Here is a 26,027-nt window from a genome sequence, read left to right as displayed (position 1 = left end):
GATGATCTTTTATGAGGTAGCTTTGTCTACAATTTGAGGAAGAGAGATGGCTTTGAACCTCAGAGATTGTGTCTAAGCATCTGGCTCAAATATCCTTAACTAGAAAGCTTAAATCATCCAGCTTATTCAACTTGCTTTACTGCAAGTGAGTTATCTGCTCCAAGGATGAAATTCGGCTGTTAGTAAGCTCACTTTTGAGGTCCAGGTTGGTTCCCAAACATCACAAGGTTCAAAGTCTCAAATTATAATTATTAGGTCACAGTAATTGGCTGTGAAAGAAAGGGCCTGAAGAGGGAAAAGAGCAAGTCTTCTACGACTGTTATATCAAAAGGCCTAACACCAGATGGACTTTGAAAGGATGTAAATGTTTAAATCTAGAAAGGTGATAAAATCCTGGGTTTATTTATAACAAGCCTAAATGAACACATTAAAACATTAAGAATATATGTGTAATTCTGATATTCAATAAGTCAATTATTTATTTACCTGGCTCACATTTATTAAACATACAGATCATATAGTTAATACACTTTACATTCTGGTCTTTGATTATTGGTCTTATGTTCTGTAAGTTTCTGAAAAGTTGGATTTATTCTGCTTGCATTATCTTCATGTCCAATACACACATAACAAAAATCATCCAGAGTAAATTTTCAACATGATATCTCTATTTTTTTCCCTTATTTCATTGTTTCTTTAAAAAATAAACTTATTTTCTTTAGGGAATTATGCTTAAAATATGTTATCACTTTAAATAGGAAGTTGTTCAAAAATAGTATTCCAAATTATTATGATATAACTTGACAAAGGCAACAAAGAAATATGATTGAAGAGTACCTCTCTGCAGCAGCAAAAATTAAAGTTTTGAGATCAAAACCCAAATATTCAAAAGTATTACAGTATTCTTTTTTAAGTTACATAATAATCAAATCTCCACCAAAGATGACTGCCTCTACTCCTGCCACTTTATGGACACATTTTGCTCAGGCACTTACCTTTCATCATGATTCTAAGGGAGTAAACCCATTTCTCACTCCAAGGCAAATCACACTATCAGCCCCAATCATGGTAGTTAAGAATTGGGAAACTATCACCTAAGCTGACGAATTAAAGAGAAGCACATTTATTGGATATTAGAAGGAAAGGATTTCCTCTCTCCCTTCTATAGAATAACAAAGAACCCTGGCATATTTCACCTCTGAGGGGAATCAGCTTAAGGCGAATGCTAAAAACATCCTGTTCCGGAAACATCTGTATTTTCCTGTATGATTCTCCTATAAATGAGGGACTCCCTCAGGGAGGCAGAGAGCTTGTTGACGCAGGAGGTGAGTCATCCCACTGCTTCAGTGAGCTGGCTAATGGAGCGTCCGGGAGGCATGCTGAGAGTGAGGGGGACCTTCAAGGGCTGGCATGCACTAGATCATCTTTGAGGTACCAAAACGGAAGCACATCATATGAAAATGTGTACAGTCCTATTTAGTACCTGGATTATGATATTTAATTTGAAACATTCTGACTTATACACAACAGTGATCTCCAAACTCTGTCAGAGTTGCTATCCATTTTGATGTAAATTACCATGGGATTGAGTGAACCACTGCTACATTTTAATTCCGAGGAACATTTGGTTTTGTCATTATTTACCGTTGTTTATTGACATATATTTCCACAGACCAAATCTTTCATTACATATATAGGTGAACATAGGATCATAATGTATAGCATAGAAAATAAACCTTCTTGTATCATCCTCAGCATTTAATTATGCAAAACTAGTGACAAACATCTTTAGAAAAAAATAATAAAATAGTCCTTCAGTATTAAAATTTCTTATTAAAAAGCATGACATTGAAGTTAAGAGTATGGCATGTTATTAATGCATAGATGAGTCAGGCATGAATAAAATGAATCTAATCCCATCTCTTATAGTAAATCAAAATCTTTGAAATCTACAGTTTGTAATGGGTTAACTGAAAAAAATGATATATTCAGTTTTTTCGTTATTCTGTGGTTTCTGATCATGTAACTTTTTAAACAATTGAATACTCAGGATATAAACAACGTACTGCATACTTACCAGGTGATTTTTATGTCACTCTGCTGAATGCAGGATAAATATATTTGGGCTTTTTATTGCTTGAGTAGAAAGTGCTCATTACTTATTATTTTATGTTTATGATATAGAAAAATTAAAAAAAAACACAAAAAAAAACAAAAAAAAATGCTTTTAAATGGCATACATCACACTGTTGTAGTGGTGGACTTCCTCAAGATCGTCTTCTGTGGTTTTGGTGCAGTGGGAGGAGGCACAGTTGCAGGTCTGAGTGGGGGGAAGCTGTTACTGTGGCTTATTCCCAGCCCCCCATTTTCTAGTGGAAAAGGAGGGAGATGAGGGGGAAGTGGGTGGGTAGGGCCTTGGGGAGGAAGCTTTCCTGGTGGGTGGACGGGTTCACTGTGTAAGTGGACCTCCCTGTTCTTTACGTGATACCTGGTGTCACAGTCAGGACAATAGCCATGGTACTGGACTTTTTCATTAAACCTTACTCGTTCCCGAGGCCCAGCTTGGGGGCACCTGTCTTTTTCGGGTCTGTGCATCAGAGGCTGCCCGGGAGCCTTGTCCAAGTTACTGCTGGGTTTGCAGTAGATGTCTCCGTTGGGGATTTTGGTTGGTGCCCCAGGGAAGCCTCCATTTCGCAGAAGGGTGCCATTGGTCTTTACCGGATTGACAGTGGGCACCACTCGCTGGGGGTCTTCACACTTCACGGGTGTCAACCGTGGAGGAGGCGCTGGAGGGTTTGGCTTTCTCAGGACCGTGAGGATAGCAGATGGGTGGGCTGGGGGCTTAATGAGGGGGGCATTGGCCTGCACTTTGATCTTCTCTATGCTGGAGGCTGTTGTCCCGCTTGAGCTACTATTCAGGGTGTCCGTTTTGGAGCTGTCAGTCATCTCATCCTCCAGCTGTAGGTCAGAGGTCAGGGTATCAATCTGGTCAACCACCTGGTAAAAAGGACAAGGTAATCATGTTGAATAACTACCCGAAGCAAAATATACCACAAGTGTCTTCCTATTTCGTAATCAGATATGGGAACACGGACTAATACTGAGTGGTGAATTCCATTGTTCTTTTCATTCAACAAATTTAGAGTATCTAGCAGAAGAGCACCAACTATTTGATAACATAATGACTTCACATGCCTAGAATATGCTATTTATGTATATATTCTATTCCTGACTCTGCTGTATCCAAAGATAAAATCTAACACAGAAATGTAACTGATTTTTAAAACTGATTTACAATGTAAGTTTCAGGTGTACAATACAGTGACTTGATATTTTTATAGGTTACCCTTTATTTAAATGTATTATAAAATATTGGCTATATCCCCTGTGTTGTACAGTATACCCTTGTAGCTTATTTTATATGTAGTAGTTGGTGCCTCTTAATCACTTACTCCTCTTTGCCCCTCCCCCACCCTTCTCCCCACTGGTTATTAAACTGATTTTAAACAGAGGAGGGGGCTTTCCTTCTGATTTACACTGTAGAAAGCATAGGAGAACATTAATCTCATGCTAAAATGAAACAAAGCCTGATAATCTGCAAAAATCAAAACTTTTCTAGAGATTATCAAAGAACTGAGGTCACAAAGTAACCAAATAAACTGAACTGTAAAGAGCTCCAAACCCTGTGAGGATAGACAGGACACAAAGACTGTTCCATCTTTGGCCAATCACAGGGAAAAGATGTAGTATACAAAAGTGAGTCAAGAAAACAGCCAAGACATTAAAGAGTAATTAAAGGCAGAATGTGCTATCATGACAAGTTAGAAACCTGAGGACCCCAGACACAATGTAGCCTGTTCTCACTTGGTGCCCCTTTTTCCATAGGCTTCTCTGAGGGCAGGCAGAGACTGCAAAGGGTCCCTCTTGGGCACAAAAACTCACCCATTTCCCGACCCTTCTTACACAACAGAAGCCTTCAGCACTAGGGGGATGGCAAGAAATCCTCTAACCTCGCAATGATCTGCTGCTTCTAGGCTGGAAGAAAGAGGTGTCTATGTCCTTGGTGAAGGAGATGAAACATTCTCTTGGATCCAGGAACCTACTTTTGTCTGCTACCACTTGGGGGAAGGATCCAAGTCACAGCTGCTCAGTATATGCCAAAGACACAAGACAGAATCAGGAAATCAAGTAAGACTGTAGGCCCATCACATCACAATGCAGGATCAACCCTGAGTGTAAGAGAGTTCTTGTGAAGACAGGAAAACTGGGTGGCAGAGTTCTAGGCCACGTCTTTCTAAGGCAAGTTGGGCAGGGCCAGCAGGGAGCCATAGAGTTAAGGAATCCAGCACCTCCTACAACCGGCTGGCTTAGAGTCTCTTCGCTGTTAAGTCATGGTCTGGGATAGCCTGTGGGAAACATAGTCTCAGCTCAAATGCTCAATTTCAGAGCCAAGAAGTTTGACCCTCTGTCATTTACACTCTCTGAAGTCACAGATCTTAGAGACCATTCTCACAGCTGCGGTACATGTACTATTGTTTACACGATGAAGGAAGCTACAGGTGACTTTAAAGATAATTTATTTTCAAATGGAACGAGTCCCTTCATCTCATCTTTCCATATGTAGGCTTTTTCCTCCTCTCTTACTAAGGCCGAAGTGTGTTCAACTGTGAAGTTAGCCCTTTGACACAAGATTGGGCTCAAAATGAAGACATCATAACCAACCAGAAGTTAGAGAGGACATGGAGAATTTACTTCTTCCACATGTGAGTCTTTTGTGATTAATACCAGTACCATGAGGCCTTCAATTTTAGCTCCTGAATCCATTCACTTCTCTCCATCTTCCTTTCTTTGATCCTAGTCTGAGCCTTGCCTCCCCTTCTCAGTTCTATAATCTCAGTGATCTTTTTAAAAACTGAGTTGTGTTTTTGTCATTCCCTGCTTAAAACTTTCAATACCTGCTAACTTCCTCTGTGATACATATGAATTTAACATGGTGTCCGGGGGCTTATAAAGTCTCACTCAGTGTTGTTCTGGTAATTGTTGAATAACTGGTTCTTAGGGATATGAGTGAGTCCTGATTTAAAGAGTTTGCCAATTTCCATGGTGTGGTCTCATGCCACGGTTAACTTCAAGCGAGTAAGGCAGCATCACTGAATGTGAGACTGCGAAGAAACATGCATGGGTGGATCATTATAAAGAGTTTCCACCATACCAGTAGAACAGACATAAACTCAGGAGTACAAATACATATTAAAATGTAGTAAAATAATTAGGAATGACTAAAATTAGACAAAAAACTTTTCTTTTTAATGTAATTTATTTAATATAGGTTTATATACTTCAGTTATCAATAACAGTTATTTCACAACTGGCTCACAAGATTTCTGAAAATAAAGCAATTGGCCTTTTTTAGCCAGTATGAGATAGCACTCCTAATTACCTTCTATATATTATTGTGTGTGTGTGTGTGTGTGTGTTAGCCATTCAGTCTTGTCTGAGTCTTTGCAATCCCATGGAATATATCCCACCAGGTTATTCTGTCCACAGAATTCTCCAGGCAAGAATACTGGAGTGGGCTGCCATTCCCTTCCACAGGGGATCTTCTCCGCTCAGGGATCAAACATGAGCCTCTGGAATTGCAGGCAGATTCTTTACCACCTGAGCCATCAGTTGTTGTTGAGTCACTAAGTTGTGTCCGACTCTTTGCAACCCCACAGACTACAACACACCAGGGTTTCCTATTTTTCACCGTCTCCTGGAGTTTGCACAAACTCAGGTCTATTGAGTCAGTCATGCCATTCAGTCACCTCATCCTCTGTTGTCCCCTCTCCTCCTGCCCTCAGTCTTTATTAGCATCAGGATGTTTTCCAGTGAGTTGGCTCTTCGCATCAGTTTGCCAAAGTATTAGAGCTTCAGCTTCAGCATCAGTCCTTCCGATGAATAGTCAGGGTTGATTTCCTTTAGAATTGACTGGTTTGATCTTGCTGTCCAAGGGACTCCCAACACTCTTCTCCGACACCACAGTTTGAAAGCATCAGTTCTTTGACTCTCAGCCTTTTTTATGGTTCAACTCTTACACCATACATGACTACTGGAAAAACCATAGCTTTGGCTATATGGACCTTTGTTGGTAAAGTAATATCTCTCTCTCTTTTTTGTCTCTTCTTTTTAATTCTCTGTCTAGGTTTGTCATAGCTTTTCTTCCAAGAAGCAAGTGTCTTTTAATTTCACGGCTACAGTCACCATCTGCAGTGATTTTTCAGCCCAAGAAAATAAAATGTGTCACTGTTTCCACTTTTTCCCCATCTATTTGCCATGAAGTAATAGGAATGGATGCCATGACCTTAGATTTTTGAATGTTGAGTTTTAAGCCAGCTTTTTCACCTTCATCAAGAGGCTCTTTAGTTCCTCTTCACTTTCTGCCATTAGAGTGATTATCATCTGCACATCTGAGGTTGTTGATATTTCTCCCAGCAATCTTGATTCCAAATTGTGATTTATTAAGCCCAGCATTTTTCATGATGTACTTTGCATATAGCTTAAATAAGCAGGGTGGGCCTGGCGTGCTGTGATTCATGGGGTCGCAAAGAGTTGGACACGACTGAGCAACTGAACTGAACTGAACTGAAGCAGGGTGATAATATACAGCCTTGATGTACTCCTTTCCCAATTTTGAACCAGCCTGTTGTTCTATGTCCAGATTTAACTGTTGTTTCTTGACCTGCATACAGATTTCTCAGGAGGCAGGTCAGGTGGTCTGGTATTCTCATCTCTTCAGGAATATTCCACAGTTTGTTGTGATCCACATAGTCAAAGACTTTAGAGTAGTCAATGAAACAGAAGTAGATTTTTTTTTTTTAATTCCCTTGCTTTTTCTATGATCCAATGGATGTTAGAATTTGATCTCTGTTTCCTCTGCCTTTTCTAAATCCAACTTGTACATCTGGAAGTTCTTGGTTCACATACTGTTGAAGTCTACCTTGGGGAATTTTTAGCATTACTTTGCTAGCATATGAAATGAGTACAGTTGTCTGGTAGTTTGAACATTTCTTAACTTTGAGAACCCTCTATATTCAACTCTAATAATATTCCCTTTCTTTTCTCACACTTCTTGATATTCTTTTGGATCCTCATAATTGCCAGTCTACTTCCCACCCTAAAGCATTTGAACACAGTATTTTTTTTTCTTGAAATGCTCTGACCTCTCCTCTTTGTCTAATTAATTCTTCAGTTCAGTTCAGTTCAGTCGCTCAGTCATGTCTGACTCCACGACCCCATGAATCGCAGCACGCCAGGCCTCCCTGTCCATCACCAACTCTTACTTTTTATTAAAATCTTAGCTCAGGAGTTAAACTTGTGAAGTAAAAATTTTCCCTCCTGCTGCGATTTCCCTTATTGGTCTAGTTAATTTGTTAAATATTCACAAGAAAACATTTCTTTCATTCAAAGTTATCACATTTAAAAAAAAAGTATTTGTTTAGTAGTAGCTGAGCATTGGAATATGTCTTCTCTCTAGATCTCAATCTCAGTGAGATGGAGGACCTTGTTGGTTTTTACTCTTGGATCTTAAAGACCAAATATGTGAATGATATACAAAAGAGACTCAACAAAACTTGTATGAATTCACTGAGGTTGTTTCTTTGATTCAACTGTGAGCAAAAGCATTTCTTTTTCTATTTGATTTTTGAAGGTGTTACTTTAAAATTCATAATCACTGAATTCTAGAATAAAATCGGGGGATAATGACTTAGCTATAAATGATGCACAGAGTTCAGTTCAGTTTAGTTCAGCCACTCAGTCATGTCTGACTCTTTGCGACCCACCACGGACTGCAGCATACCAGGCCTCCTTGTCCATCATAAACTCCCAGAGTTTTCTCAAACTCGTGTCCATTGAGTTGGTGATACCATCCAACCATCTCATCCTCTCTCATCCCCTTCTCCCACCTTTAATCTTTCCCAGCATCAGGGTCTTTTTCAATAAGTCAGTTCTTCAGGTGGCCAAAGTACTGGAGTTTCAGCTTCAGCATCATTCCTTCCAATGAATATTCAGGACTGATTTCTTTTAGGATGGACTGGTTGGATCTCCTTGCAGTCCAAGGGACTCTCAAAATGTCTTCTCCAACCCCACAGTTCAAAAGCATCAATTCTTCGGTCCTCAGCCTTCTTTATAGTCCAGCTCTCATATCCATACATGACTACTGGAAAAACCATAGCTATGATTAGATGGACCTTTGTTGGCAAAGTAATGTTTTTGCTTTTTAAATGATGCACAGAGTAGGTATCACATTCTCTAGCTCTTAGCAAGATATCATAGAAATTCAAGTGGAAGGACACCTAAATATGATAGATAGCTGAACATCTTGGCTCATGTCTACTGTGTACTGTTTAACCCAGAGTGGTTACCTACCTAAGCCTTTTTTTTTTTTTAATCTTCAGCAAAGGAGAGAAAGCTAGTCTACTGTGAGGAAAGTGAAAATGATTTTCAGAGATAAATACACTGCCTGGGGCCCTAATGGTTCAGTAGTTCCTGACTGGTTTTGGTCTGTACAGTGCTATTTCCCAAATGCCTAAAAATGCTAATAGAACAACACCAAAAAAAAAAAAACCAGAAACAAGCAAAATAATGCTCCCATGGAACAGGGTATCTAGTAGAATGGCCTGACATCAATTAGGTTCTCAAACAAGTAACAGTAAAAGCATAAATGTCCCAGGTGCTTTGAAAGAGAAATACAAGCTATTATAAAAGGAAATAAAACCATGTGAGTAAGTGGGTGAAGCATTCTTGAAGGATGAGTTACAGTGAACTGGCAGAACAGGAGTGACTCTAGAAGTCCATTTAGGAAAGAGCCTCATCAAGGTACTTGGATAGAAGAGAACCCCTGAGTGTGAGCAATTTAGAGAGGACTCTTGGCTGAAGGACACTGTGAGAGACAAGGCTGGAGAGTTGGATAGCAGCTAGGCTGTGTGAGTCCTAGTTATGTTGCGATAAAGGATTACATATTTTTTAAAGGGTTTCAGAAGTGAGAGAAGCAATATTCAAGAGACAATGAATTCAGTTTTTCTGAACTAATTAAAGAAGTATGCAGAGTCTCAAGCAGGAAAGTATACGCAAACACACAACCAGAGATACTATAGTGAAAATACAGAACATTAGAAAGTAATGATTAAAGTTTTACAATGACAAAATAAAACACCAAACAGTTACACAATAATAAAATTTAGACTGACTTTAGAAATAAGTTTCCTACTGAAAGAGAGAAATTGGATATGGAATATAGTGTAACTTTTCTGTAAAAGTGAGACTGAAATAGACATTATCCATCAGAGATGAAAAATAATGAATGAAATAAAATTGAAAGCTCATGTACACACACACACACACAATCAAACAATGGGATAAAAGTTATAAAGAAGTAATTCACATAAGGTAAGTCTAAATTTTCAAAAATCATACACTCAGTCTCACGAGTAATCAAGCTAGTGCAAACTGAAGAAAAATGAGAAAGTATTTATTTTCTTCTGAGTACTTTAGGAAAAACGAACCAGTCCAATAGTTCTATTTGATGATGAGGTGAATAAATGCAAACTTTGTATATTGCCAGTGGAAATGTAAATTCAGTGCATTGGGAAACTTTTTGACAATGTCTTATAAATTGGATAAGGTTCATACTCTATGGTATAGGTCGTCTAAGAACAAAGTCTGGACTATTCTGGAGAAATTCTAAGAGATGTGCACAGGCTTGAAAAAGCACAAGGATAGTTCTTGTTTTTTTTTTTTTTTTTTTTCCTTTTTTGGTTTGTTTTGCCATTGCAAAACATTGGAAGCAACCTAAATGTCTGTTAGTAAGTGATAAGATAAGTAAATATAAACAGTTCAAATGAAGTAACAACAGCTATACGTATCAACAGTGATAAATCTCAAAAACCTTTAGTTGAGCACAAAAATGTTAAAAAAAATCCACTAAAAGTATAAAATATACTGTTTATATGTAGAAGCACAGATATTTTAGTTTCTACAACATGAAATAATGGATATACATTAAGTTTAGGCAAGAAGGAAGAGGAAAGACTGTCAGGAGACATCAGCTACATGGATGAAATATTTCTTTTAAAACTTCACATAAAGTAATTATGATAAAGTGTTAACGTTTGTTAAGTTCAGGTTATATTTGATATAGTACTTATTTTCTGTCATGTGCAAAGTCTTTAATAATTGAATATAAAATAAATATTTATCACTACTTAGATAAACTCTCATCCAAGGTAAGGAAGAGCGGCTGTGCTTTGCTGGAGCAGCCGTGAAGAGATACCCCATGTCCAAGGTAAGACAAACCCAAGTAAAATGGTAGATGTTGCAAGAGGGCTTCAGAGGGCAGACACACTGAAACCATACTCACAGAAATCTAGTCAATCTAATCACACTAGGACCACAGCCTTGTCTAACTCAATGAAACCAAGCCATGCCCGTGGGGCAACCCAAGACAGGCAGGTCATGGTGGAGAGGTCTGACAGAATGTGGTCCACTAGAGAAGGGAATGGCAAACCACTTCAGTATTCTTGCCTTGAGAACCCCATGAACAGTATGAAAAGGCAAAATGATAGGATACTGAATGAGGAACTCCCCAGGTCATTAGGTGCTCAATATGCTACTGGAGGTGAGTGGAGAAATAAATCCAGAAAGAATGAAGGGATGGAGCCAAAGCAAAAACAATACCCAGCTGTGGATGTGACTGGTGATAGAAGCAAGGTCTGATGCCCTAAAGAGCAATATTGCATAGGAACTTGGAATGTCAGGTCTACCAATCAAGGCAAATTGGAAGTGCTCAAACAGGAGATGGCAAGAGTGAACGTCAACATTCTAGGAATCAGCGAAATAAAATGGACGGAAATGGGTGAATTTAACTCAGATGACCATTATATCTACTACTGCGGGCAGGATTCCCTCAGGAGAAATGGAGTAGCCATCATGGTCAACAGAAGAGTCCAAAATGCAGTACTTAGATGCAATCTCAAAATGACAGAATGATCTCTGTTCCTTTCCAAGGCAAACCATTCAATATCACAGTCATCCAAGTCTATGCCCCAACTAGTAATGCTGAAGAAGCTGAAGTTGAACAGTTCTATTGAGACCTACAGGACCTTCTAGAACTAACACCCAAAAAAGATGTCCTTTTCATTCTAGGGGACTGGAATGCAAACGTAGGAAGTCAAGAAACACCTGGAGTAACAGGCAAATTTGGCCTTTGAATATGGAATGAAGCAGGGCAAAGACTAATAGAGTTTTGCCAAGATAATGCACTGGTCATAGCAAACACCCTCTTCAACAACACAAGAGAAGACTCTACACATGCGCATCACCAGATGGTCAACACCAAAATGAGATTGATTATATTCTTTGCAGCCAAAGATGGAGAAGCTCTATACAGTCAACAAAAACAAGACCAGGAGCTGACTGTGGCTCAGATCATGAACTCCTTATTGCCAAATTCAGCCTTAAATTGAAGAAAGTAGGGAAAAGCACTCGACCATTCAGGTATGACCTAAATCAAATCCCTTATGATTATACATTGGAAGTGAGAAATAGATTTAAGGGCCTAGATCTGATAGACAGAGTGCCTGATATTCTATGGAATGAGGTTCATGACATTGTACAGGAGACAGGGATCAAGACCATCCCCATGGAAAAGAAATGCAAAACAGCAAAATGGCTGTCTGGGGAGGCCTTACAAATAGCTGTGAAAAGAAGAGAAGTGAAAAGCAAAGGAGAAAAGGCAAGATATAAGCATCTGAATGCAGAGTTCCAAAGAATAGCAAGAAGAGATAAGAAAGCCTTCTTCAGTGATCAATGCAAAGAAATAGAGGAAAGCAACAGAATGGGAAAGACTAGAGATCTCGTCAAGAAAATTAGAGATATCAAGGGAACATTTCATGCAAAGATGGGCTCGATAAAGGACAGAAATGGTATGGACCTAACGGAAGAAGAATATTAAAAAGAGATGGCAAGAATACACAGAACTGTACAAAAAGGATCTTCATGACCTGGATAATCACGAAGGTGTGATCACTCATCTAGAACCAGACATCTTGGAATGTGAAGTCAAGTGGGCCTTAGAAAGCATCACTATGAACAAAGCTAGTGGAGGTGATGGAATTCCAGTAGACCTGTTTCAAATCCTGAAAGATGATGCTGTGAAAGTGCTGCACTCAATATGCCAACAAATTTGGAAAACTCAGCAGTGGCCACAGGACTGGAAAAGGTCAGTTTTCATTCCAATTCCAAAGAAAGGCAATGCCAAAGAATGCTCAGACTACTGCACAATTGCACTCATCTCACATGCTAGTAAAGTAATGCTCAAAATTCTCCAAGCCAGGCTTCAGCAATACGTGAACCATGAACTCCCTGATGTTCAAGCTGATTTTAGAAAAGGCAAAGGAACCAGAGATCAAATTGCCAACATCCACTGGATCATGGAAAAAGCATCTATTTCTGCTTTATTGACTATGCCAAGGCCTTTGACTGTGTGGATCACAATAAGCTGTGGAAAATTCTGAAAGAGATGGGAATACCAGACCACCTAACCTGCCTCTTGAGGAATCTGTATGCAGGCCAGGAAGCAACAGTTAGAACTGGACATGGAACAACAGACTGGTTCCAAATAGGAAAAGGAGTACGTCCAGGGTGTATATTGTCACCCTGCTTATTTAACTTATATGCAGAGTACATCATGAGAAACGCTGGACTGGAAGAAACACAAGCTGGAATCAAGACTGCCGGGAGAAATATCAATAACCTCAGATATGCAGATGACACCACCCTTATGGCAGAAAGTGAAGAGGAACTAAAAAGCCTCTTGATGAAAGTAAAAGAAGAGAGTGAAAAAGTTGGCTTAAAGCTCAACATTCAGAAAATGAAGATCATGGCATCCAGTCCCATCACTCCATGGAAATAGATGGGGATACAGTGGAAACAGTGTCAGACTTTATTTTGGGGGGCTCCAAAATCACCACAGATGGTGATTGCAGCCATGAAATTAAAAGACGCTTACTCCTTGGAAGGAGAGTTATGACCAACCTAGATAGCATATTCAAAAGCAGAGACATTACTTTGCCGACTAAGGTCTGTCTAGTCAAGGCTATGGTTTTTTCTGTGGTCATGTATGGATGTGAGAGTTGGACTGTGAGGAAGGCTGAGCATCGAAGAATTGATGCTTTTGAAGTGTGGTGTTGGAGAAGACTCTTGAGAGTCCCTTGGACTGTAAGGAGATCCAACCAGTCCATTCTGAAGGAGATCAACCCTGGATTCATGTCCATGTATGGCAAAACCAATACAGAATTGTAATGTAAAATAAAAAATAAATTAAAAAAAAAAAAACTGAAACTCCAGTACTTTGGCCACCTCATACGAAGAGTTGACTCATTGGAAAAGACTCTGATGCTGGGAGGGATTGGGGGTAGGAGGAGAAGGGGACGACCGAGGATGAGATGGCTGGATGGCATCACTAACTCAATGGATGCGAGTCTGAGTGAACTCCGGGAGATGGTGATGGACAGGGAGGCCTGGCGTGCTGCGATTTATGGGGTTGCAAAGAGTCAGACACGACTGAGAGACTGAACTGAACTGAACTGAAATAAATTTAGAAAGAAATAGAAGTATTTCTCACAGCTGCCATGTGGAGAACACATTGAAGGCTACTGAAGTTTATTTACTTGGTGAGTTAGAGGATATTGCAGCCAAGTGAAAAATGAATAAATTAACCTGACAAGGAATACACTGTATCCTTATAATTACACTTCTATGTTTTGCTAACAGAATTTCAAAGTATCATATTGCAACTAAAGGGATTATAACCACAGGCATGATGGAATTAAGGGGAAAACAAAATAAAAGAAAGGAGGACTAGAGAGACATTCTGCAGATATATAGGGGTGAGAAGGCAGCATGACATCAATCAAAATATAAGAACATCCACACCTAAACATCAGGAGCAAAGGAGAAATGTGTATCTCAAACTTGAAACTGAGTCATCTGTCCAAGTGGAATCTGTTTGTGGGAGTGAAACAGCAAGACTTAACAAAAGGATAATGCATTCAGCGATCCCAGGAAGTTTTCTTTCTTGTTGGAAAATAAATATGAAGGTTATAGAATTGCTTAAAGATTCTTACTAAAAATTGAACCATTTTTTGAGACAGAAGGCAGTATATGCTTTTGAAGTTATTTGTGTCAATTTATACCCTTTTCTCTGAAAGTAAATAAGATTTGAAAATTATAATAATCATAATTCATCATCAAGCCTGATCAACAGAAAATAAGCTAAAATTATAATGCAATTTTTCTTCTTTTTATGTGGGGTCAATTGGGTTTGACAAATATTTATTGTATGAATATTATTAATCTGTTACTATATGAGACACTGAGGATTAAGAAATGAGGCTTCTAGTTTAATAGATACTGATCATATGTACTTAGTGCCTTCCTTTGCAAATCATATTCAAATGAGAGTAAAGAAATAAAAGCAGTAATAAATTCAGAAAATCTTCTCAAACTGTGGTCTAAGTGTGATCAGAGATTTTTATAAATACATGAAAGTGAAAGCGTTAGTCACTCAGTCGTGTCCGACTCTTGTGATCCCATGGACTATAGCCCACCAGGCTCCTCTGTCCCTGGGATACTCCCAGCAAAAATACTGGAGTGGACTGCCATTCCCTTCTCCAGGGATCTTCTCAATCCAGGGATTGAAACTGGGTCTCTCGCATTGCAGGCAAGTTCTTTACTATCTGAGCCACCAGGGAAGCTTGTATGAAAACTTGAGTGAATTAATAAAAAGGTGGTAAAAGCACTGATGGAGTCCCAGAAGGATTCCAAACTTGAAAATGAAATAGAGATACAGTAGGAACGAGAAATAATGCAAAATTTAGGGTGTGAAATTGCTGAGTGACTATCTTTCACAATGGAAAATAGTTTGTATCAAATGGTGCAATAAGACTGGCAATGTGCTAATAGCTTACATCCTAAAGATAAACTGAAATTCTTGCTGTAAAGAGACGGAACAATATCTCTGGATAAGAAGGCCCTAAATGTGGCTGGTAGCATCTCAAAACAAAGCTCTTCTCCCCTATTTTTATCACAATAATAATATTAAGTTTTTCCATTGCGAAGGTGGTAGAAATGGGGCAAGAGCAGCCAGCCTGTCTTCTAAAGTACTGCATGCCCATCTGACATATTCACACTCTTCAGTCAGCATCCTGCCTTTTCCTGTATGTAGGAGAGGCTGATAAAACATCTTAATAATGTCAACATCACAAAATAGAAGGACTAAGATGAATGAACAGATCAATATTAAGATAAACTGATCAAGTGGCTGTTATTAGTTAATTAAGAGAACTTTGTAGTAATTTTAATTAATGTACTAGGAGAAGTTTGAGAGTATATTGCAGCTATAAAATAATACAATGTTATAAAAGAAGAGACATAAAATAAGACACATTTGAAGTATAAAACATAAATATAAATGTAAAGAGATATTTTTAAGAAAATCTTAAGATTTTAAGAAAATGTAAAAGAATCTAAGAAATATTCCTAATCATAAATCAAAAGTATTTTTTTAAGGAAAATGTAAGAAAAGATTTAAAGGCATGGAACACAAGAAAATGAATCTTGCAGCTTCAATGACTGAGAAGTTGTAGTAAAAATGGGGGAAAAAAAGAAAAAAAGTGGGACTGCAATAATTTATAAAAAAAGGAAATTTCACAGTTGACAATACTAGGAGCTTCAGATGGAAACTGAGTGTTAATCAGGATGAATGAAAAAGAAAGCAAAGTCAATAACTTACCAAATAAATACAGAAAACCCAGAAAGAAGTGATAATTAAATGATCATCACAGTGTCTTCTGGATGAGTGGAGGATGAAAGACATTTTACCAGTAACCTCCAAAGGTCTGCGGCAAAATAATTTTAACCCTGATTCTATAGTAACTAAATCAATAATTTATTATAGTGAAGAATTAAAATGTGTAGGTATTAGGACAATTTACTTCTCTTGTGTCTGTGCTTTAAAAGTTAAGGATATTCTATAGCTCAGTAAAATGGAATTCAAGAAAGGAGGAAAGCACAGGATGCAAGAAACATAATTAACACAGAAGTGTGAAAACAAATTTTAAAAATTCAAGAATGATAACTATACTAGAGTCCCCAAAGTGATTATTCTAAGCTAAAACAGGAAATCAGAAGACTTCAAGAAAAATATAATGAATTACATTCAATGGTCAAATAACTAGAAAGTTGTCAGTACATCAGTGATAGGGAAAAGAAAACTATTGCAGTGAGTGATGAGTATGTATATAAAAAGAGAATCCATTTGAAACTTGAGTTCTCTTTTGAAAGGTTCAGGTTTAGAAATACAGGTGTAAATTTATTTGTGAGTTCATTAGCAGTGTTTCATTCTACTTTTATTATTGAGATGCTGGTTACTGAATGAAAGGAGTGTTTCCTTGTGAATATTTAACAAATATTTTGTGGCACCATCCCCAAAATGCATAAAGTTAGCTCCTTGACAGAGGATGCACATGGACTTACATATTTTAGTAGGTTAATTTCTTTTTAAGTCAAATTGTTTTATAGCCATGGAATGAACAGCATGTAGAAAGTCCAGGTCTAAATATAAAACTCTAGATATGATTTATCCAAAAATGTTAATGGGTCTTGGCAGCCTTAGAAAATTACACAAGTATCAGTTTATCACAAATAACAGTTTATGTTATTTAAAGCACTTGATCCAAAATTAGTAACTACAATTTGCAAAACGAAGATGTTTAATTTTTTTGACTTATAATACAATAGTACCTGGTTTCATTTAAATCATTTCCTCATAGAACTGCAAGCATTTTTGAGGGGCTGTTGGAGGAAGTAGAAATGCCCCAAATTATCACACACAGTTTCTAAATGTCATATACCCACATGCTTACTGTTTAGAATAAAGAAACATAAGACAGCTGAGAACCAAGGGATTAAGTGCTATAAGTGACTTAGCATAGCATAGCATAGCATAACACACAACTCAGCTCTAATGCACTAGCTGTGATGATCACTAAGTCTCATGTTTACTTGCCTGTTAGTTTTAGTGAGTATTTACAACTTTTCTTTCCTCTGTAACAAACATTACCCACAGACTATGACAGTTGAAATGCATTGCTAACTTTAATTTCTGTTTTCATAAAGTACCTTGTTATTTTAACAGGCAATATGCTTGTACTAGGGTTCTTGTAAAATGTGGAAAAGGAAACATCCCTCATCACAATTGCTTCAGCAGCTTAATAGATATAAAAGACTCATCCTCTTGCCTTTTGTGAGTACACACATCAAAATGATTCCATTATGTTAATAATGTAAAGGGGGAAGCTGTAACTCAGGATAATGGACCTGTAAACTTAGCAAATGCTTATAGCTCTCAATCTCTAATATCTTTCTATATTTGTAAAAGTGCAAATGAATAAACTCAGACTGTGCATTACAATCCTTACTGATGATAAACTAGATCAATAAAAAGTATTCTGTAAAAGCTGTAAGAATAAAATTCTTGTCTATCATCCCATTGTCTCTTTCATTTAATCCAGTTTTTGCATTGCAACCAGACAGTGCTTTCCTTAAGTCTGTACATATAACATAAATTATTAAACCTTAAGTGGTTTCCTATTGCTCTTTGGCTAAAGACTAAATACTTAATAAAAACATGATCTGGGTCCTGCTTTGTACATCAGCCCGCCCCGTGCCCCTGCTTTTTCTATTTCGTCCTGTGCTTAGAAGATGCTAAGCTGGGTCTTTGTGTAAGTCATCCTCCACCAAGACCTAGTTATCCTTCACTCAATGTGTGCACAAAATGCACACATTCATAGGCACACGTATTCATATTCACACATATTTTTCCTTATCATTCAAAAATTAACCCTTATTTCTCCTCTTCAAGGAAAGCTTCCCGATAGCCCTGAAGTCCTGCAACACAGCCTAGAGCTCCTGCATCTGTGCTTCACAGTATGAAATGCACTAACAAAGTGATGGATCATGTAAATAGCTCTTTAATGCCAGTCTCCATGGTGAAAATGTAAGGACCCAGAGGGCAGAGCATCCTGTTACTTTATGCCTAAAACAAAATATATATTGAATGAAAAAATAATGACATAAATAAATAAAGCAAAGATACTATAACAAAATACTTTTACATTAGGTTGCTATTGCTTATGGTTTGGTGTATATTTGTAAACTTTTAAGGTGATTGATTCAGGTTGGAAATAAACAAAGTTCATGAGACTGCTAATCTATTTCTTATCTTAAAAATATAATGGAGTATTACTCAGCCATTAAAAAGAATACATTTGAATCAGTTCTAATGAGGTGGATGAAACTGGAGCCTATTATACAGGGTGAAGTAAGCCAGAAAGAAAAACACTAATACGGTATACTAACACATATATATGGAATTTAGAAAGATGGTAATGATAACCCTGTATGCGAGATAGCAAAAGAGACACAAATGTATATAATGGACTTTTGGACTCGGTGGGAGAGGGAGAGGGTGGGATGATTTGGGAGAATGGCATTGAAACATGTATACTATCATGTAAGAAACGAATCACCAGTCTAGGTTCGATACAGGATACAGGATGCTTGGGGCTGGTGCATGGGGATGATCCAGAGAGATGACATGGGGTGGGAGGTGGGAAGGGGGTTCAGGATTGGGAACTCATGTACACCCGTGGCTGATTCATGTCAATGTATGGCAAAACCAATACAGTATTGTAAAGCAAAATAAAGTAAAAATAAAAATTTTTTTAAAAAGGTATTTTCTATTAGAGGAAAGACCCTGCAATGACATATTAAAGTACATTTGCAAGAATACTAAAGGACATCATTTACCAATATCAGTACTAAAATATTTACATACACATTAAAATAACACTTTGACATGTTTTTACTTTTTATAAGACACTGAGTTTACTATATAACGTAAAGGGAAGAGAAAGTTTGTAATTTAGACTAATGTTTGTCCAAGTTATCTTAGAATCTATATGAATATTAAATTACTTGTCAAAAACATCAGAAAAAATCTATTACTCCTTTCTTGATATCTCAAACACATAATTACAGAAATGACAGCATTTGTTGAACTTTCAATATTTCTAGAAATGCTGATATTGATAACATAGCTGGATTCGAAGGTATGGCAATTAGACATAATTATAATTTGGGCTCTCATGAGCTGTATGATGGTGAAACTGGGTCTTCCTTCCTAATATTAGTTCTTCCACATTGTTAATTAAAAGAAAAAAATGAAAGAAAGAAAAATAGTCTGTGGTATCTGTGTACCTGTTACAGTATGATTACGTATAAAATATTTTGAGAGGAGAGAGGAAGAAAAGTTAATTCTGCCAGAGAGGGAGAAACAATGTCAGAAATAGGAGTATTAAGCTTCTCTGGTGGCTTAGCTGGTAAAGAATCTGCCTGCAGTGCGGGAGACCTGGGTTTAAGCCCTGGAGAAGGGAATGGCTACCCACTCACCTGGAGTATTCTTGCCTGGAGAATTCTATGGACAGAAGAGCCTGGCGGGCTACAGTCCAGGGGGTCCCAAAGAGTTAGACATGGCTGAGCAACTAACACACTTTGGAAGGATCAGGTAGAAAAAAGTGGAAGATAATTCCAGGCACAATAAAATGCAAAGTGAAGGAAGTGGGGTCTCTCAGTCATGGCTGACTCTTTACGACCCCATGTACTGTAGCCTACCAAGCTTCTCTGTCCATGGAATTTTCTAGGCAAGAGTACTGGAGTGGGTCACCATTTCCTTCTCCAGACGATCTTCCCAACCCAGGAATCAAAACTGGGTCTCCTGCATTGCAGGCAGATGCTTCACCATCTGAGCTACCAGGGAAGCCCTAAAAAGTAAAGGAAAGGAGGTTTGGAAATCAATTGAGATTTCCAGTAGAAAGCTGTCCTGTGGTAGATGGAAAGGGTACGGTTTGTGCACATGTGCTGTATGTGTGCTGACACGCATTTGAGGGCATGTTTAATAGATGAAGAGGTAAACTAGGAAAAGCAGAAAGGGCATAGAGACAGAAAGAAAACGGGATGCAGGTGAGGAAGTGCTGCAAGCCAAAGGGTCTTCAACACCATGCTAACTATTATAAATTGGCCTTTGCTTGAAAGTTAAAGGCAAAGCTGGAACAGAAAAGTGATGTGAGCAACTATGATTGTAGCCTTGAGGGAATGGAAAGACAGTGCCATAAAACAAGTCATTAAAAACGATTATTCTTGTCATAAGCAAACCTAGGGAAAATTATTGAAAATGATTCAAATGGGAAGGTTACATTACATTATTTTTGCATTAGTGAAAAAAAAAAATCGGAAAATCTCTAAAGCCCATCTTTAGAATGTCTTTCCCAAGTTGAAAATATCTAGTCTAACTCAATTATGGTGGAAGCATGCGGGGCATTATCCTTGGTTTAATAAAGGTATGAGAGCATTATGATATCCCACCTGTGCCCGAGTTCTACTCCATTCTTAATGGAGTAAAGGGAGTTGCATTTTAAAATATAACACCTTCATGTCTGATTTAATGAGCCAGACTATATGAGATAAAAGAGAGGGGATTTAAAATTTGCAGTTCTTTTAAAATAGGCTTCTCAAGCATCTGTCTTCATTGTCACAGGCCTCTAGAGATATTTTATAAAAAATGATTTACACATAATTTGAAAAACAACAAAAAATCTTACCACAGAGAGTCAACAGCCATTTAAATCTGCTAGGACTTTGAAAATTGATCTTTCACAGCTGTCATTTTGTTGAAAAATATGTGAAAGACTTCAGCATGGATTTTTTAATTTTTACAAGAACAGAGTATTCATAACAAAAGCTATTCCTACTGTTTAGTTCTAACAAAAAGATATGCAAAGGTACTATAAATACACATGTTCTATATATGTTATTAAAATAAATGAAATGTAGAATATTTTTCTAATACTTTTAAAATGTTAAGGCAATGAACATATGAAAACTTATCCCATCTGTGAGATTGAAATATTGACTACTTTTCACTAACTAAATTATAAAACAGTGCCTTACCAATATACCTCAAATATATTTTATGTATAGCCAGGATAAGATTCTTGCATACTTTATATACTATAACCACATTTACATTTTTGCCTTTAACCAGGTAAACTTTGATTGCCATATAAACTTCACTGTTTATTTTAACAATTATGCTTTCATTGGTTAAAAACTATATATATATATATATATATATATATATATATGAACTGATGTGACGAGCTCACTCATTTGTAAAAATCCTGATGCTAGGAAAGATTGAGGGCAGGAGAAGAAGGGGATGACAGAGGATGAGATGGTTGGATGGCATCACCAACTCAATGGACATGGGTTTGGGTGGACTCCGGGAGTGGGTGATGGACAGGGAGGCCTGGCCTGCTGAGGTTCATAGGGTTGCAAAGAGTCGGACACAACTGAGCGACTGAACTGATACTGATATATATGTGAAAGCCCTCTAGTGGCCAAAATTGTAGATAGTTCTACTGTACTTGGGCTTCCCAGGTGGTGTTAGTGGTAAAGAACTTGCCTGTCAATGCAGCAGTAAGAGACTCAAGGTTCAGTCCCCGGGGTTCAGGAAGATCCCTTGGAAGAGGGCATGGCAACCCACTCCAGTATTCTTTCCTGGAGAATTCCATGAACAGAGGAGCCTGGTGGGCCACAGTCCATGGGACTGCAGATTCAGACACGACTAACTGACCACTGACTGACTACTCTGCTGCTGCTGTTGCTGCTAAGTCACTTCAGTCGTGTCCGACTCTGTGCGACCCCATAGACGGCAGCCCACCAGGCTCCGCCATCCCTGGGATTCTCCAGGCAAGAACACTGGAGTGGGTTGCCATTTCCTTCTCCAATGCAGGAAAGTGAAAAGTGAAAGTGAAGTCGCTCAGTCATGTCTGACTCTGTGCGACCCCAGAGATAGCAGCCCACCAGGCTCCCCTGTCCCTGGGATTCTCCAGGCAAGAGTACTGGAGTGGGGTGCCATTGCCTTCTCCGGACTGACCACTGTACTTGGTCAAATTCTCCATTGCTGTTTAAAAAACAGGGAGACTTCCCCGGGAGTCCAGTGTTGGGACTCTAAGCTTCCAATGCAGGGAGCACAGGTTAGGTCCCTGGTCAGGGATCTAGTGTCCTTCATACCATGCATGTGGCATGGCCAATAAACAAACAAATAAACAAGCAAACAAATAAACAAATAAAAATTATTAGCCTATTTGTTACATTACTAATCTAAAACCCAGGAATACTGTTTCTTATTTCAAAACTACACTTTCTTTTTAACCAGGGTCTAAATTAATGAAAAGGTGGAATAATTGTGCTACTTAACATCATTAAGAACGGAATTTTTAAAAATATGCCATATAATACAAAATTATGAGGCAGTGTGAATAAAATGTGCTGAAAGTTCGAAGTTTAACTAGCAGAAAAAATTAGATTTTGCATATGGATTTAGAACACATATAATCCAAGAATTAGAGGATGATGACTAAATATTCCAGGTAATTTGTAATATCTGGCCATTTAGACATTTTTTTTCCAGAAGGCTGGTGTTAACCATATGTTTACATAATAATGATGTATATAATATGTTTTATGTACATAAAACATAATTATGTTTACATAATAATGATGAGGAATGCTTATAAAGTAATGTTGCATTTTCAGATATACCACAAAAACAGAGCTGTCAAATTTAACTGAGGAAGGCATGTGAGTACACTGCAATAAAGAGGGGAGTTACAGTGGACAGTAGAAGATATGACTGTCTAACGGGAACACAAAGAGGGCACTGTCTTGACCTTTTTGAAAGATTTTAAGAGAGGAGAGAAGACTGACTTGTATATAAAGTTTACAGATTTTTCAAATATACACACACAAAGATTATGCAAACCAAATCTGTATACAGGGTTAAACCAGCTTACACCACACCATTCTGACAGCCCTGGCCCAAGAGACTCTATGTCATTATACCAGTCCAACTTAGAATTAGTCTCTTTTTGCACCTTTGAGAAAACCTTTAGATAAATGGTTCTGAAAATGAATATACTTGAATTAGCCTTAAGCAATAAATGAGGGCATCTTACTTGCTGCAGGGTCAGTTAAGCTCTTAAAGCATTCTTTCAACCTTCCATTGCCTCATTACATGTAGAAAGAAGTGCCCACTGAAGTTATTCTTCCAGGTACCAAGCGGATCTTATGGAAGACAAGGATTTGTCTAGCTGTCAATATATTTGTTAGTTTAATGTATGCTTCATGAGTTAGAGGTAATTTTTTTTAAGTAAATCAAGTTCCCAACTTCAATGTTTATTATTACTAAACAAAATTTAACTGTAGTCCACCTCAGAAGATGTTGTAACATAAGGCTGTCATTGCATGTTACCGAAGGACTTTTTATTACAAGCTGTTTCAAAGCATTGCTCAACAAATAGTGCCAAGGCACAGATAGTTCACTTAGATTCAGTGGTCAAAAACAATACAGTAATAATCCAATTCTCTAAAATATAAGGGGAGTACTCTATAAGGATGTTAATCTGTATATTAGAGAGCTAAGAGTATTTTAGAATCTCCTTCCTCATTAACAAATAAAAGGAAAAACAGTAAAAATATTTAATTTCATAAACTAAATAAATATAAATAAAGAGGTACAACCTACAGTCTTAAATTTGAAACACTGTAAGCAAAACAAATAGAATTTTAACTCAAGTCAGTACAGATCTTTAAAGTGGTCTCAGTGCCTCAGGATGGTACCAGTGAAGTTAACAATAGTCTTCAAGTTTTTCAAATTGTGTCAAATATGAAAAAAAAAATAGATGTGGACTCTGAGTGGGCAGAACTGTAGAAGAGAAGACAGTAAAACAATTAACTAAGCAAGGGGCTGAACTCTAGGAATAATACAACAAAAAAAGGGCAAATGCAAAAGCCTTGAATGTAGTAGTAATATGAAGCAGAAAACGACAGTTACTTTTTCTAAAAAGGGAGAACAACAATTGCAGGATCCCTCTTCACCCTTCTCCTGCCCCTACTGCCCTGGCCTTCAAGCTATAGAAATGTGATTAGAATATGAAAAAAGCTCAGCTTCACACTGGGGGCTTGCTTGGGAAGGTAAGTCAGACTTAGACGTGCTAGGAACATAGTTAAGAAAAGTCACCCGTACTACCTGAAGCCCAGTGGAAGTTCAAAGCAGAGCTACTTAAGCAAGACAAAAAGAACTGACATGGTGACTCTATATACATAATTGTGGCAAGAAAAGAAGCAAAAGAGTACATTATGCAAAAGACAGGTAAAGAACTCATTTTGGAAGAAATTTGCCCTGAGTGCTTTAGGTGCTATAGAAACACTCAGTGAAATAAAATAAACATACAGAAGAATAAAACAGAAATGGAATTGAGGACCCAAAGAAACATGGTGCATTTCCAAATACAACCATTACCAAACTCACAAGTAAAATGCAAACAGCAAGCTAGAGAACAGACATGATTGCGATGCAATTACTGACAAAAAGGGGAAGCTTGACATGATCTCTGTGACTGCAGAAAGGAAAATCTGGAGTTTTAAATAGGCTTGTTTGGAATACTTTCAGCATCTGGAGTAAAACTAAAATACCATACAATGAAATATTAAATAATTGCAACTTCAAGCTAATAAACTATTTTTAAATGTTTACAGAATTTCTGGACAACTCAGCATCCACATCAGAGGGAGGCAGAGAAGATGGACAAGTTCCAGCCCCGAGGCTCTAACCTGGGCCCATCACTCTCCTTCTCCTACCCTAGTGTTCCTTACACCATCAGTATCTCAAATACGTATGTGTGCATACCCCAGGCCATACTTCCAAACACCGCCCAGTCTCTACAGATAGCTAACATTTGACCAATAAACCTAAAGATAAATAAGTCTGCGTGTGCTTAGTCACTCAGTCATGTCTGACTCTCTTCGCGACCTCATGGGCTGTATGTAGCCCGCCATGCTCCTCTGTCCAAGGGATTCTCCAGGCAAGAATACGGAAGTGGGTTGCTGTTCCCTCCTCCAGGGGATATTCCCAATCCAGGGATTGAACTCAGGTCTCCTGCTTTGCAGGTGGATTCTTTACCCTCTGAGCCACCAGGGAAGCCCAAGAATACGGGTGTGGGTAGCCTATCCCTTCTCCAGGGAATCTTCCTGACCCAGGAATCAAACCAGTGTCTCCTGTATTGCAGGAGGATTCTTCACCAGCTGAGCTACCAGGGAAGCCCCAAATAAGTCTAAAGATAAATTTATCAGTGGTGTGGTCTATATTCAGAAAGCTATAGGAAGCTACCACACTCCTTGAAATGTGTTTGGAGCTCATGGTAGAGGAATTGCAGAATCTAGGGTGCTGCAGTATGTTCCGCACGGGAAATATGGACTCTGTACATGGCTGCCTGGGTCTCCTGCAGCAGATAGAGGAGGGTGGGGTTGGGGAGCTCTAATGTACAGTGTTCAAGGCAGGAGTCCGTCTTGCTCAGATCTAAAGATAGTGTTGACTGCAGAAATTAGAGAGAAAATAACAATAACTGCGAAGGAAATTCAAAGTTGATATACAGCACAGAGAATATTGGTTTCCCTAGGAAGTAAACACTATTACAGAACAGAAGGAATAACACACTCAAAATGCTTAATTTCTCTGAAAGGAAGAAACTTACCAAATTTGGCTGTTAAACTATGCAATATACTGCAGTGAAATCTGTTGGTGAATAATTGCCACTAAGGAATAGCCAGCATTTTAAGGATAGACATCAAGGAGAAGTTGCAAGTTAAATACAAGGAAGAAAAATCTGGTATCAGAAAAGTCTGGTATCAGCCTTTACCAGGGCAACATCAAACAGAAGAGGGAAAAGGAGTATATACAAAGTTCTGAGGGAAAGAAAGTGTGAGCCAAGAATGTCATTCTCAACTAAGTTGCTACGCAAGGATAA

General features: G+C 38.1%; 1 protein-coding gene across 3 annotated transcripts in view; it reads right to left on the bottom strand.

Moving 5' to 3' along the window:
- Positions 1-26,027, bottom strand: part of PRR16 (proline rich 16) — a 287,644-nt gene that overhangs the window by 107,436 nt on the left and 154,181 nt on the right. For 2 of the 3 annotated variants that reach the window (XM_040241701.1, XM_040241700.1), the window contains exon 2: positions 996-2,997. In XM_040241701.1, the coding sequence (XP_040097635.1) occupies positions 2,242-2,997 (756 nt within the window). In that variant the 3' untranslated portion in view covers positions 996-2,241. The remainder of the gene's footprint in view (positions 1-995; positions 2,998-26,027) is intronic. The other variant, XM_040241702.1, reaches the window with a different exon arrangement.

The sequence above is a fragment of the Oryx dammah genome, unplaced genomic scaffold, assembly GCF_014754425.2.
Source record: "Oryx dammah isolate SB20612 unplaced genomic scaffold, SCBI_Odam_1.1 HiC_scaffold_5, whole genome shotgun sequence".
Taxonomy (NCBI): domain Eukaryota; kingdom Metazoa; phylum Chordata; class Mammalia; order Artiodactyla; family Bovidae; genus Oryx; species Oryx dammah.
The sequence above is the reverse complement of the archived record's forward strand: the minus strand, read 5'-3'. Positions and strand labels throughout refer to the sequence as shown.